Source organism: Sturnira hondurensis, unplaced genomic scaffold (assembly GCF_014824575.4).
Source record: "Sturnira hondurensis isolate 20B ecotype Veracruz unplaced genomic scaffold, ASM1482457v3 Scaffold0024152, whole genome shotgun sequence".
Taxonomy (NCBI): Eukaryota; Metazoa; Chordata; class Mammalia; order Chiroptera; family Phyllostomidae; genus Sturnira; species Sturnira hondurensis.
In genome coordinates, this window is record NW_028096783.1 from 985106 (window position 1) to 997957 (window position 12852).

The window sequence follows — 12852 nt, forward strand, 5'->3', positions numbered from 1 at the left end:
GGCACCAGACATGAGAGACATTTCTCCAAAGAAGACACAGACATGAAAAGATGCTCAACATCATTAGTTGGAAATGTGGTTTTTATGCATAGCATTTTACTGTCTAGTTATTGTTGAATTATTTAGCTACTTCTCTAGATGTTGAACATTTAAGATGTTTTAGGGATCAGTATTGTTTGTGGGTCACTCCAATGATTTTTTTGAGATCAATTAAGAGAAGTGAGATTATAGACACAAAATCATGAACATATTTAAAGTTATTAATAAACACTTCCATTAAAAATGTGTAAGAATGCTCTTTTTGAACAAAATAAGCAACCCCCCCCAAAAAACAGACTCATAGACACAGAGACTCGACTGGTGATTCCCACGGGGGAGGAAGTTGGGGGACTGGTGAAAGGGGTGAAGGGATTAGGAAGTATAGATCTGTAGTTACAGGACAGTCACAGGAAGTGTGTAACGAACTATGCTGTACACCTGAAAAACTAAAAAATAAAGATAAATTTTTAAAATCATATGCATTCCAAAGCCAAAAAACAGGAATGCTCTTTTTGTCTAAACCTGGATTACACTGTGTATCATCATATTTTAAAACCTTTGCTAATTTTTAATAGCTGAATGAACTGAGATCTTGTATTTTTGCAATTGCAAATTTGTTCTTTTTTCTGACACGCCTTCTGTACCATTGTTTTGCAATGACTAAGGTGCTGTCTATTTGCCAAAGTAAACAGAAAAGATCCAAAGAACCCCACTGGTATCCAAGTCTTATATCCAATTTGTCCAAAAGGGATGAGAAAGAAATGATCAGTGTCCTGAAATCACATCCTTAGTCTGAAGCGGCTTAACTTGAGTCACTGCACTGACTCACACATCACAAAAGACACACTGTGAAGCATGAATAATTGCTCGCCGCCCAGTCCTGGTTCTTACTATCACCTTGAGTAAACACACCTTGGCTGTCATAGAAGAACAGAGCCCAGGGTCTAGCATTACATATTGACAGGAAAGAAAGAGTGTAGCCCCAACAAGACTTTCTCCAAATGACATCCGCCCCTTTACAGGATAAACTGCTTCTCACAGAGACATTTCTCAGGGGAGAGGGATGGCTCCTAACAGAGTTTGTTCTGGGTGACTGGCAGAGAAAAATCCAGGATTTAGTTCACTTTGGTTCAAGTAATCTTGATTGGCTCACAGTGCTGTAAGTTTGATCTCTTTCCACCAGAAGTCCTGTTAACAGCTTCATGAGACAGTTCACACACCACAATCCACCCATTTGAAGTTGTGCGATTCAATGGTTATTTAGTATACCCATGGAATTGTGCAAACACTCCTACAGTGCCAATTTAGAACATTTCATCACCCTGAAAACAAACCTCACACCCGCTAGCAATCACTCTCCTTCCCCCCCCCCCCAAATCCAGCCCTAGGCAACCACTAATCTACTTTCCAGGTCTTCAAAAGGCTTTTATAGTAAAATAATCCCTAGAATTTACTTTGATTTACTTCTCCTTGGCTGTTACAAGACTGAAAGGTCACAATAGCATGAGGCAAAAAAAAAAGTTTTTTCAACAATGACAGTCCTGTTAGGTCTCCAAACACAGGGGCTCTCAGCAAGCCCTGAGGGTCTACTGCTTGTCCTCGCAAGAGACACGCACACACACCGACACACACCTGTGTTCCCTGGCTCTGGGTGGCAGCTGCGAGGCCAGACCTGCCCCTCTGAACTGGTGTTCACCAGTGATCTCCTTAGCAGACGATGGCATAAAGCTTTCCTGATAGAAGATTCTTGCAAGGAACTAATGACACTTCTTCTCAAGCCAAAAGAGTGATTCTTATTGTAAACTTGGGGCAGAGTGAGCTGGAGCTGGAAACGACACTGGCTGTCCATGAGGGCTGTTTCATCATGGACACCCTGTGCCTGCCATGGGGGGCACTCCAGGCCTTTCTTCCAAACATTCCTCAGGGGAGCACATGTGAGAAAATTACTCCAAAAGAGGACAAATGATGCCCAAATACTGAGGGACAGCGGGTGACGGAAATCTGCTCTGCAGTTGCTAAACTTAATCCAAGTAAACCTCTTCTGAGAAGCAGTGGGGCAGTAACACCCAGGTCATCCGTGACAGCAAACACGAGAGTTAATCATTGCGGCTCAGCTCGACACAGTCAGCTGTCAGAGAACTCTGTCAGCAGTTATTTTGTGGTGGGTTGTGACAGATTTTTGGATGTCATCTCTTGCATTGTGTTAATCTCTTTTTGCCTGACGCCTGGATTTAATGGCATGGGCAATACTTAATATTTTTAAATTAGTCACAACAGAACTGTGAGGAGAAGAGGGGTGCTTGGACCTATTATCTTGACAAATCCTCAAATTTTTAATGGGATTCAAGTTGATTCCCTTAGAAATCACAAGATTTGCTGACTAGCAAATGGGCATGACCTGGATGGTGATTCCTTCTGTCTGGTGCCCCGGCTCCCCATCGTCCTGTACGAATAGCTCGGTTCTAAATCGCTTTGGCTTCTGGAACAGCTTAAAGGACAAAGCCTGCTTCTGTGTGCTCGTCTGAAGTGGGCTGAAGGTGTTGGATGGAGAAAGCGGGTATGTACAGAGCTTGTGACATTTCTGAAAGAAGGCAAGAAGGGGGGATTTTCCATGGTGGAAGGAGGGGTTGGGAAGCAGTAACTGGAAGCTCTTTTCTTCCTCCTGCCTGCCCTCCCATGCCCTGAGATTTCCGGTGATACACACTGTCTCTAGGGTATGTCCCTCTACCTTTCCTCAGTAAAACACAAAGTTAAATTATTAAGAGGAGGAAGGGAAACCAACATTTAGCTGATGTCTGTTCTTTGCCAGCTAAGGCTTTAATACATTATTTAACATAATTATCACACCAAATCTACAAAAATGAAGAAGAATTCTGATTGTGCCTATGAGGGAAGAAGGGGTGCAGGTGGATTGACGACCTGCCCAAGTCACAAAGCCCTGCAGTGATGGGTGGAGACAGGGCCTCAGGAATGGTTGAGATACAACTTCCACTAACCCTGCTCACCACGTATTGACATTAAAGCTTTCATTCTCTCCCCCCCCTTTTTTTGATGGTTAGAATTTGTTNCTACAAAAATGAAGAAGAATTCTGATTGTGCCTATGAGGGAAGAAGGGGTGCAGGTGGATTGACGACCTGCCCAAGTCACAGAGCCCTGCAGTGATGGGTGGAGACAGGGCCTCAGGAATGGTTGAGATACAACTTCCACTAACCCTGCTCACCACGTATTGACATTAAAGCTTTCATTCTCTCCCCCCCCTTTTTTTGATGGTTAGAATTTGTTAGCAATAAAGCATTTTAACCTAAGGTGTGCACTTTGTTTTGTTAGACATAATGCTATTTATTGCACACTTAACAGATGGTAGTGTAGCGTAAACAAGTTTCACACGTGCTGGGAAACAGCCATTCACATGAGTGACTGTACTGTGATGATCTCGGGGTTGCCCCGGCCTGAGCCCAGGCCCTGGGGGCTCTGAGGCCGCCTGCACTCTGGCACCCACTCCTTCTTCCACTTTTAAGGACCCTCCTGATTATACTGGGCCCACCTGAGTAATCTAGCACAGTGATCTCTTTTTGTTAATGTTAGCTGGTCAGTTTACAAAGTAAGGCTTCTACCTTGACCTACAATAAGAGCTTGCACTTTCAACAATAATCTGTAGCTGGCAAGAACCCTAATCCGAAAGGTTCTCCTGTGTGAACCTGCTTTGGGCCTCCCCACGTGTCAGCTGTGAGTGCAGCGGCCATTCCCACTGGGAGAATGTGTGGACCCCAAGCTCTGGCCCCATCCCCCGTGGAGGTAACAACATGCAGGTGTCTGGCTGCCCCGCCCTGCCGAGCCCGAGAAACCTGCTTTACTTGTGAAGCGCTTGCAAACGGTACTAACGCTGCCTCAGAACATACCAGGCAATGCTGTTTCTGTGGGAAAAAGTGACTTGTGATCCCAGAAACGTATTCCTCTGTGTTTACGGTCAGACGGGGTACACTGGCTCCGAGCCACCAGTCGCGGCTCCCAGCCCACGCCCACCCTTCTTTTCTCTTCAATAGCACCCACTGTCCCTTCCAGTACAGCATCCCCTCCCCTCCGCGCCCCGCCTGCCCTGCTTCCTCGAGGAATTGCACATTATACTGAGGCCGTCCACACCTGTGTCTCCCCAGCGGCCATCACCTGCAAACTTCCTCTGGGGATGGTCACGGCTCACTGTCTTCACATCCCAGCACAATCTCTAGCTGCAGTTCAACAAGTACGTGTGAAACTGAAGCAGGGCAGGGGTCGGATTTTCTAAAACTGCGTGTAGTGCAGGCCCCTCTGGACAGAGCCCCACCCCCAGGGTTGCTGAGACTGCTGTCTGCCAGGGCTCACAGCTGAGTTTCTCCCTAAGAACGGCCCTCGGCCAAATGGCGCTGCTATGCCCCAAGGTAGAACCCTTCCCTGGGGCGGTCTGTAGCCAATGGCTGGCCCGTGTGGGGTCAGGAAGGCCAGGCCCCTCGTCTTCAGAACCCGCGTGGCCTTGGCTGAGGCACCAATGGCACCTGCATAACCGTGCGCAGCCCTGCAGACCTCTGACCTTAACCGCATGGAGCACTCAGCAATTGCCGCCCCTGGCCCCCGCCCCGCCGCGCCCCGCCCCAGTGCACGCACGCCGCACATCTCCGTTTCAGGGCCTCTCCCCAGGGAGCCATGCACCACAGGCCTGCTGCCTCCAGCCAGCTCTCTCCCTGCTGCCCTGTAACACGGAGCGCTATTTCCAGCCTTTTCCTGACTACGTGACACTAGAAGCACGTGGTCTTCCCGGAGGGGATTTTACTGCCCGTGATGGTGGGGCAATACAAAGGCTCCTTCGGCGCCCCCTTGTTTCTCCCTGGAAACACTTCCCTCTGCCGCCCCTCCCTGTTTTAACAATATGGCCCCAGTCACAAAGATTCAAGTGCACAAAGGTGTAAATGACAGCGAATCTTACTGGGAACAAAGAACCGGGTAAAGATTGGTGAGCATTTCAGAAGACAGCGCCGGTGCTCAGCTGCCCTGCTACTTGCCTGCAGCCGCTGAGGTGAGGTTAGGGCCAGCAGGCGTGTTCTGCGGTCGGAGCCCGTGTGGGTGGGCGGGAAATGCAGCGCAGTCCGACGTTCACGCCCAGGCCCCCCCTCCTCCTATTCTTGGCTCTGAGAAGGTACCTGGAGACTCAGCCTAGACCCGGGCTGAGGCGGGTGGGGGAGCTGTTCTGAGCATGTCACGGCTAAGCTTGTGCCAAAGGGAGACTGTCGCCTCTCTGTAAAGGTAGACCCTTCCCTGACATGAAGCACGAAGGAGGTGGGCCGGGGCATCCCTGGCAGCAACCACTTTCAGGAAAACAGGAGGGAAATTCCAGGCAGTAGCAAGGGCTCAGTGAAGGACTTCCTCAGGACGTGGGCCACCCTGATGTTGCAGCAGCTCGGTAGTGACCATCCGGATTGCAGAACTCTAATGATGGGAATGAAAATCAAGGTTCATCTGTATTATCAAAATTAAAAGATCATTTGTTAAAAGGCTTTTATTACCTTAACGCTCCTTTTCCTATGCTTTTTCCCTTTTTCCAGTTGAAGCAGATAGCCTTCAGAATTGCTACGACTAATTTTCATGTGGTGTCTCTGGCTTTTCTCCGAGTTGAGTTGGGACTCACTTTCTATTCTGGACAATATGGGCGGGAAGGTGACACTGGCCAAGGCCGCTTCGCGGGGCTGCACCTCGGCCAGCTGCAGCAGGGCGTGCTCGTGCCGCTCCATGACCTGGGCCAGCCGCGAGTCCGGGGACGCGCTTGCAGGCCGGCTGTCTGAGGAAGAATGGAACTTCCTTAATGAGAAAACAACAACAAAAAGCACAATTCTGTTAATAAAGCCTGGATACGCACATACCAGACAAGTTGTTACAAACCATTGTTTTGATGTATTTATTACTCCATAAATCAAATTAGTGACCATTATTAGCTTAACCTTTTCATAAAAACACTTATTTCTTATCTTAAAATGCTTCTATGTTTTTCTTTATGATATTCTGGCTCTTATTTAAAACTTTCATTTAATGTATTTAAAAATAGGGAAAAAGCCACAATTTTGAAAAACTAAAGAACTTCCCACTCCAAAATACCTAAAAATGTTGGATTAAATTAAACAAACATCCTTTGCAATATATAGTTGAATTTGTAAAAGAAACAAGAACTCTTCAAAGCCAAAAAACCCCACAAAAAACCCACCCTAAAACTAAAGCAGATTTTGCACAAGCTGATAGCTTTCCTGGAGAAAGTTTTAGACCTAAGAGCTTGAGCTCTGAGATTTAACCCTGCACTGGGTATGTGAGACCATGGCCCCATGTGGGGCAGAGTCAGACTGAGATGCCTGCAGGGAGCCTGTAACTCTCAAAGAACTACAGTATGAATAAAAAAAAACCAAGTCTTCCTCCCACACAGTATATTGCACTGCAGGGGGGAAACGTGGGCAAGAAGGCTCTGCAAACAGCCCGAGAGCATCCGTCCTCGTGGTGGATGCCTAAGGAAACTGTACTGCAGTTTACAGGGGTGTTCTTGAAACACGGTGGCTCTTTCCATGACTGTCATGACTGTCACGACTGCCCATGAAGGGCAAAAAAGGCCCCCTTTGCTATGACCTATAAATATTGATTGATGCTGATAAAGTCATTCTTTTAAAAATTTGTTTGGTCTTTTAATTGCTAGAATATAGGTGACCAGAAACTTGTTTTCTGCTTCCATCCAACTGTACTTGTTTCAGTCAGAGTGCGGATTTTAACATCCCATTGACATCAACAGACAGAAAATCAACAAGGAAGTGGCAGCCATAAATGACACACTAGACCACATGGATTTAATTGGTATCTTCAGAGTATTTCACCCCAAAGCAGCAGAATATACATACTCTTCAAGTGTGCATGGAACATTTTCTAGGATAGACCATGTTAGGACACAAAACAAGTCTCAATAAACTTAAGAAGACTGAAATCATATCAAGCACCTTCTCTGACCATAATGGTATAAAACTAGAAATCAATCACAAGAAAAAACTGAACAACATGCAAAGTCATAGGCTAGATAACATGTTGCTAAACAATGACTGGGTTAATGAGATCAAGAAAAAAATCAAAAGATTCCTTGAAACAAATGAAAATGAGAACATAACCCAAAATCTATGGGACACAGTTAAAGCAGTCCTAAGAGGAAAATTCAAAGCATTATAGGTATATCTCAAGAGACAAGAAAAAACTCAAATGAACAACCCAAATTTATACTTAAAGGAACTAGAAAAAGAACAATAAACAAAGCCCAAAGTGAGTAGAAGGTAATAAATAATAAAGATCAGAACATAAATAAATAAAATAGAATCTTAAAAAAAATATTGTTGCCTTTGTGTTGCCCATTCACTTTTGGAAACTAGTGAATGTGGTGTCAAGAAAGGCATAAACTACCTGGCTGGTGTAGCTCAGTGGATTGAGCGCAGGCCTGTGAACCAGACAATCACGGTTCAATTCCCAGTTAGGGCACATGCCTGGGTTGCAGGCCAGTTCCCGGCAGGGGCCAGTTCCCAGCAAGGGATGCATGAGAGGCAACCATACATTGATAAAAAAAAAAAAGAAAGAAAGGCATAAACTAAATACTTTGCAGCCCTTTCCTGCCCCTGAATATGTCTTTGGTGTGGGAGTGCATAAGTAAAGTAACAGTGTAAAAAAAAACAATATAAAAGACCAATGACCAATGAAATCAGGAGCTGGTTCTTTGAAAAGATAAACAAGACTGACAAACCTTTAACCAGACTCATCAAGAAAAAAAGTAGGACTCAGATAAAGCCAGAAGTGAAAGAGAAACAACAACTGACACACACAAAAAACACAAAGCATTGTAAGAAAATATTTTAAACAACTATATGCCAACAAATTGGGCAATCTGGACAAACTGGATAAATTACTAAAAGCATAAAAACTTCCAAAACTGAATCAGGAAGAATCAGAGAATCTGGGCAGGCAAATTACAACTAGTGAAATTGAAGCAGTAATCAAAAAACTCCCCCCAAAAACAAAAGCCCTGAACCAATGGCTTCACAGAGGTATATGTTATCAAACATTCAAAGGAGAACTAACACCTATCCTTCGCAAACTACTTCAAACAGTTCAAGAGCAAGGAAGACTCCCAAGCTCATTTTACCAAACGAGCATTGTCCTAACTCCAAAACCAGATAAAGACACTATGAAGAAAGAAAATTATAGGCCAATATCCCTGATGAACGTAGATGCTAAAGTCCTCAACAAAATACTAGCACACTGGATCCAGCAATACATTAAAAAGATCGTATACCACAATCAAGTGGGATTTATTCCAGGGATGCAAGTTTGGTACAACACTACAAATCAATAAATGTGATTCACCACACAAACAAAATGAAGGATACAGACTACATGATCATATCAATAGATGCAGGGAAACATCTGATAAAATCCAGCACCCATTTATGATAACCACTCTCAGCAAAGCGGGAGTACAGAAGACACCTCAATGTAGCAAAGTCTGTATACAACAAACCCACAGCCAACATCATACCCACTGGGCAAAAATTGTAAGTGTTTCACTTAAAATCAGGAACGAGACAGAGATATCTGCTTTCACCACTATTATTCACCATAGAACTGGAAGTCCTAGCCACAGCAATCAGACAACAGGAAGAAGTAAAAAACATTCAAATAATTGTCATTATTTGCAGAAAATATAATACTGTAAACAGAAAATCCTAAAGACTCTACCAAAAAACTACTAGAACAAATGAATTTCGTAAAGTAGCAGGATACAAAATTAATATGCAAAAATCAGTTGCCTTTTTATGTACCAATAGTGAACGATCAGAAAAGGAAACTAGGAAAACAATCCCATTTAAAATTGCATTAAAAATACCTAGGAATAAATTTAACCAAGGATTTAAAAGACCTACGCTTGAAAAATTATAAGACATTGAAGAAGATACAAATAGGTGGAAGCACATACCATGTTCATGGATAGGAAGAATTAACATCATTAAAATGTACGTACTACCCAAAGCAATCTACAGATTAAACTTAATTCCTATCAAGACACCAATGGCATATTTCACAGAACTAGAACAAATGTTCCAAAAATTTATATGGAACCACAGAAAAACCCCCAAATAGCCACAGTAATCTTGGGAAAGAAAAACAAAGTTGGAGGAATCACGCTACCTTATATTAAAATATACTATAAGGCCATAGTAATTAAAACAGCATGGTACTGGCATAAAAACAGACATATTGATCAATGAAACAGAATAGAGAGCCAAGAAATAAACCCACACCTTTATGGTCAATTAACATTTGATAAAGGAGGCAAAAAAACACACAACAACAATGGAGTTAAGATAGTCTATTCAATAAATGGTGTTGGGAAAATTGGACAGATAATTGCAAAAGAATAAAACTATTGCAAAAGAATAAAACACCTTCTTATTCCACACATAAGAATAAACTAAAAATGTATTAAGGGCTTACTTAAATGTTAGACTCAAAACTATAAAAGTTGCAGAAAAAGCCCTGGCTGGTTTGGCTCAGTGGATTGAGTGCCGGCCTGTGAACCAAAGGGTCGCTGGTTCAATTTCCCATCAGGGCACGTGCCTGGGTTGCAGGCCAGGTCCCCAGAGCGGGTACACGAGAGGCAACCACACATTGATGTTTCCCTTTCTCTCTCTCTCCCTTCCTCTCTCTCTAAAAATAAGTATTTTTTAAAAGTTTTAGAAGGAAACATAGGCAGTAAAACCTCAGACACTTCTTATAGCAATATTTTTTTCTGATATATCTCCTCGGGCAAGGGAAACAAGAAAAAAACAAGGAAATGGGACTACATCAAACTAAAAAGCTGTTGCACAGTGAAGGAAATCATCCACAAAATGAAAAGACAACCCACTGAATGGGAGAACATGTTCATCAATGACATATCTAATAAGGGGAAAATATCCAAAATTTATAAAGAACTCATACAACTCTTCATCTAAAACACAATCCAATTAAAAATGGGCAAAGGACTTGAATAGACACTTCTTCAAAGAGGACATACAGATGGCCAATGGACATATGAAAAGATGCTCAATATCACTAATCATCAGATAAGTTCACACTGAAACCATAATAAGATACCACCTCATACCTGTCACAATAACTACTGTCAGTAAATCAACAAACACATGTTGGCAAGAATGTGAAGAAAGGGGCACCCGCATGCACTGCTGGTGGGAATAAAGATTGGTGTAGCCACCGTGGAAAGCAGTATGGAGTTACCTCAAAAAAGATTCAGCAGCAACCCAATCAGGAGACGAGTGGATAAAAAAGCTGTGGTACATTTACACGATGGAATACTACTTGGCTGTAAAAAAGAAGGAATTCCTATGTTTTGCAACAGCATGGCTGGACCTGGAGAAAATTATGCTAAGTGAAATAGGCCAGTCAGAGAAAGGCAAGTACCATGTGATTTCACTTATATGTGGAATCTAATGAAGAAAAACTAACAAACAAAACAGAAACAGACTCACAAAAACAAAGCACAGACTGGCAGCTGTCAGAGGGAAGGGTGGATTGAGGGTGTGGGTGAAAAAAGTAAACGAATTAAGCAAAACAAAACAAAACAAAACCACCCAAACTCACAGACACAGACAACAACATGGTGATTACCAGAGGGAAAGGCTGGGGGCGTGTGGGGAGGTAGAAGAGGGTAAATAGGGGACAAATGACTTAGGGTGGTGAACAGAAAATACAATATACAGATGATGTATATAGAATTGTAAATCTGAAACCTATGTAATTTTATTAACCAATGTCACGTCAATGAGTTCAATAAAAAATAAAGGAATAAAACGTCATTGACTCTATATAACAATAATAAAAGTAATGATTAATTTAGGAGATATAAGTTCTAGATAAGACACTGAAAGAAGATAATCTGAAGGGCAGGAAGAGTGACAGGGTAATAACAATACAATAATTCTGAGTTTGCTCTGGAGAAGAATGGGTATATTCATTTAACACCAGACTAGTTAAGTATGTAAATTTAAAAAAACAATAGAATGTTAAAGGGACTTATCTAAGAAAAAGAAGATAAAAATATGAACAATAAAATGACAACAAACTCACAACTATCAATAAATGAACCTAAAAGAAAAGAAAAACAATGAAAACAAAAACGAAGCAAACCACCAGAACAGGAACAGAATAGAGAGATGGACATCACAGAGGGAGTTCAGCGGGGAAGGACTAGTGGGGGGAGGCACAGGGAAAAGGGAGCATAATTGGTTGGCATAAAATGGATGGGGAGAGATAAAAAACGGTACAGGAAACAGAGGACTCACAGAACTTATGTGTGCAACCCATGGACATGAACTAAGGGTGGGGGAGGAAATTATGCTGGAAGGTTGGGTGGGGCAAGGCGGAGGGAGAAAAAGGGGGAGAAATTGGGAAAACTGTAATAGCATAATCAATAAAAAATACTTTAAAAAAAGAATAGAAAGAGAATATATATTTCCAAATCGGCACAGGGAAAAAGTAACAAAGAACATTCTATCAGTTCAATAGCAGATATAAAAGGAAGGTGCATAAAAAAGGATGACGAGGAAGGACAGACTTAGATGATCGAAATAAATCCAAATATGTGAGTATCACGATAAACGTGAGTAGCTTAAAGTTGGAATCTGCCCATAAGCAACAACAAAACAAAGCACTCCAGAGGATATAAGATGGGGAATATTCCCCAACTCATTTTATAAGGTTGGTGTAATCTTGATAACACACATATATGGGGCCAGTGGTAGACAGAAAACCTTCAAGCCAGTCTCACTTCACGCAGGTGGATGTTAAATCCTAAACTGCACTCTACCACATCAAACCAAGTAATTTATGAAGAACACAGTATGACTCATTAGGTGAATCCTAGGAATAGAAAGACAGTGCAACATTAGAATATTTATTTTATTTTATTTATTTATTTATTTATTTATTTATTTTTAGAGGGGAAGGGAAGGAGAGAAAGAGGGAAATATCAATGCATGATTGCCTCTCATGGGTCCTCTGCTGGGAACTGGCCTGCAACCAAGGCACGTGCCCCGACTGGGAATCGAACTGCGATCGTGTGGTTCGCAGGCTCGCGCTCAATCCACTGAGCTACACCAGCCAGGGCAGAATATGTTAATTATTTAACCTCACTGAAGTATGAAAGGAGGGAATATTTTTCGGCATCAATTAAAAAGATGTTAATTGATGCCAAAAAATATTTGATAAAATTACCCCTTTATGATAAAAGTTCTTTGCAAAAGGAATAGGAAAAGGAGGGAATTTTAATTGATGCCAAAAATATTTGATAAAATTATCCCTTTATGATAAAAGTTCTTTGCAAAAGGAATAGGAAAAGGAGGGAATTTCCTACCTATCTCCCCCTCCCTATCTACCAAAAATTAGATATTATTTTTAATGCTAAAAATGTTAGAAGCACTCCCTCTAAATTCAGGGGAAAAGACAAGGCACCCGCTCTCCCAGGAAGCTAACTCTGAATCCCACACCTTCACTGTAGCACTTACATGTCTTCTGACCAGTTCAAGCAGAAGACCGTCTCCCTGCTTTGAAAGCAAGATCCTCAAAGGTGCTGTGGGTCAACACTGCTTTTGTATCTTCTGTAGCATTTAGCATATAGTCAACATCATCAGTTGTGATGATGTTGATAAACATCAAAATTGTTGATAAACAACAATGTAATAAACACATTTCATTGACTGACATCACAAAATGTCCTC

The 12852-nt window shown here is 42.3% G+C and overlaps 1 protein-coding gene and 1 non-coding gene across 4 annotated transcripts in view; one reads left to right on the top strand and one right to left on the bottom strand.

Annotated features, from left to right (window-relative positions):
* The window catches only part of JHY (junctional cadherin complex regulator), an 85288-nt gene that overhangs the window by 13664 nt on the left and 58772 nt on the right, over window positions 1-12852 (bottom strand). For all 3 annotated transcript variants that reach the window (XM_037038245.1, XM_037038244.1, XM_037038246.1), the window contains one exon: window positions 5575-5866. In XM_037038245.1, the coding sequence (XP_036894140.1) occupies window positions 5575-5866 (292 nt within the window). The remainder of the gene's footprint in view (window positions 1-5574; window positions 5867-12852) is intronic.
* Window positions 7424-7540, top strand: LOC118981526 (small nucleolar RNA SNORA13). Its single transcript, XR_005065359.1, has one exon. It is a non-coding gene; the product is annotated as a small nucleolar RNA SNORA13 (small nucleolar RNA).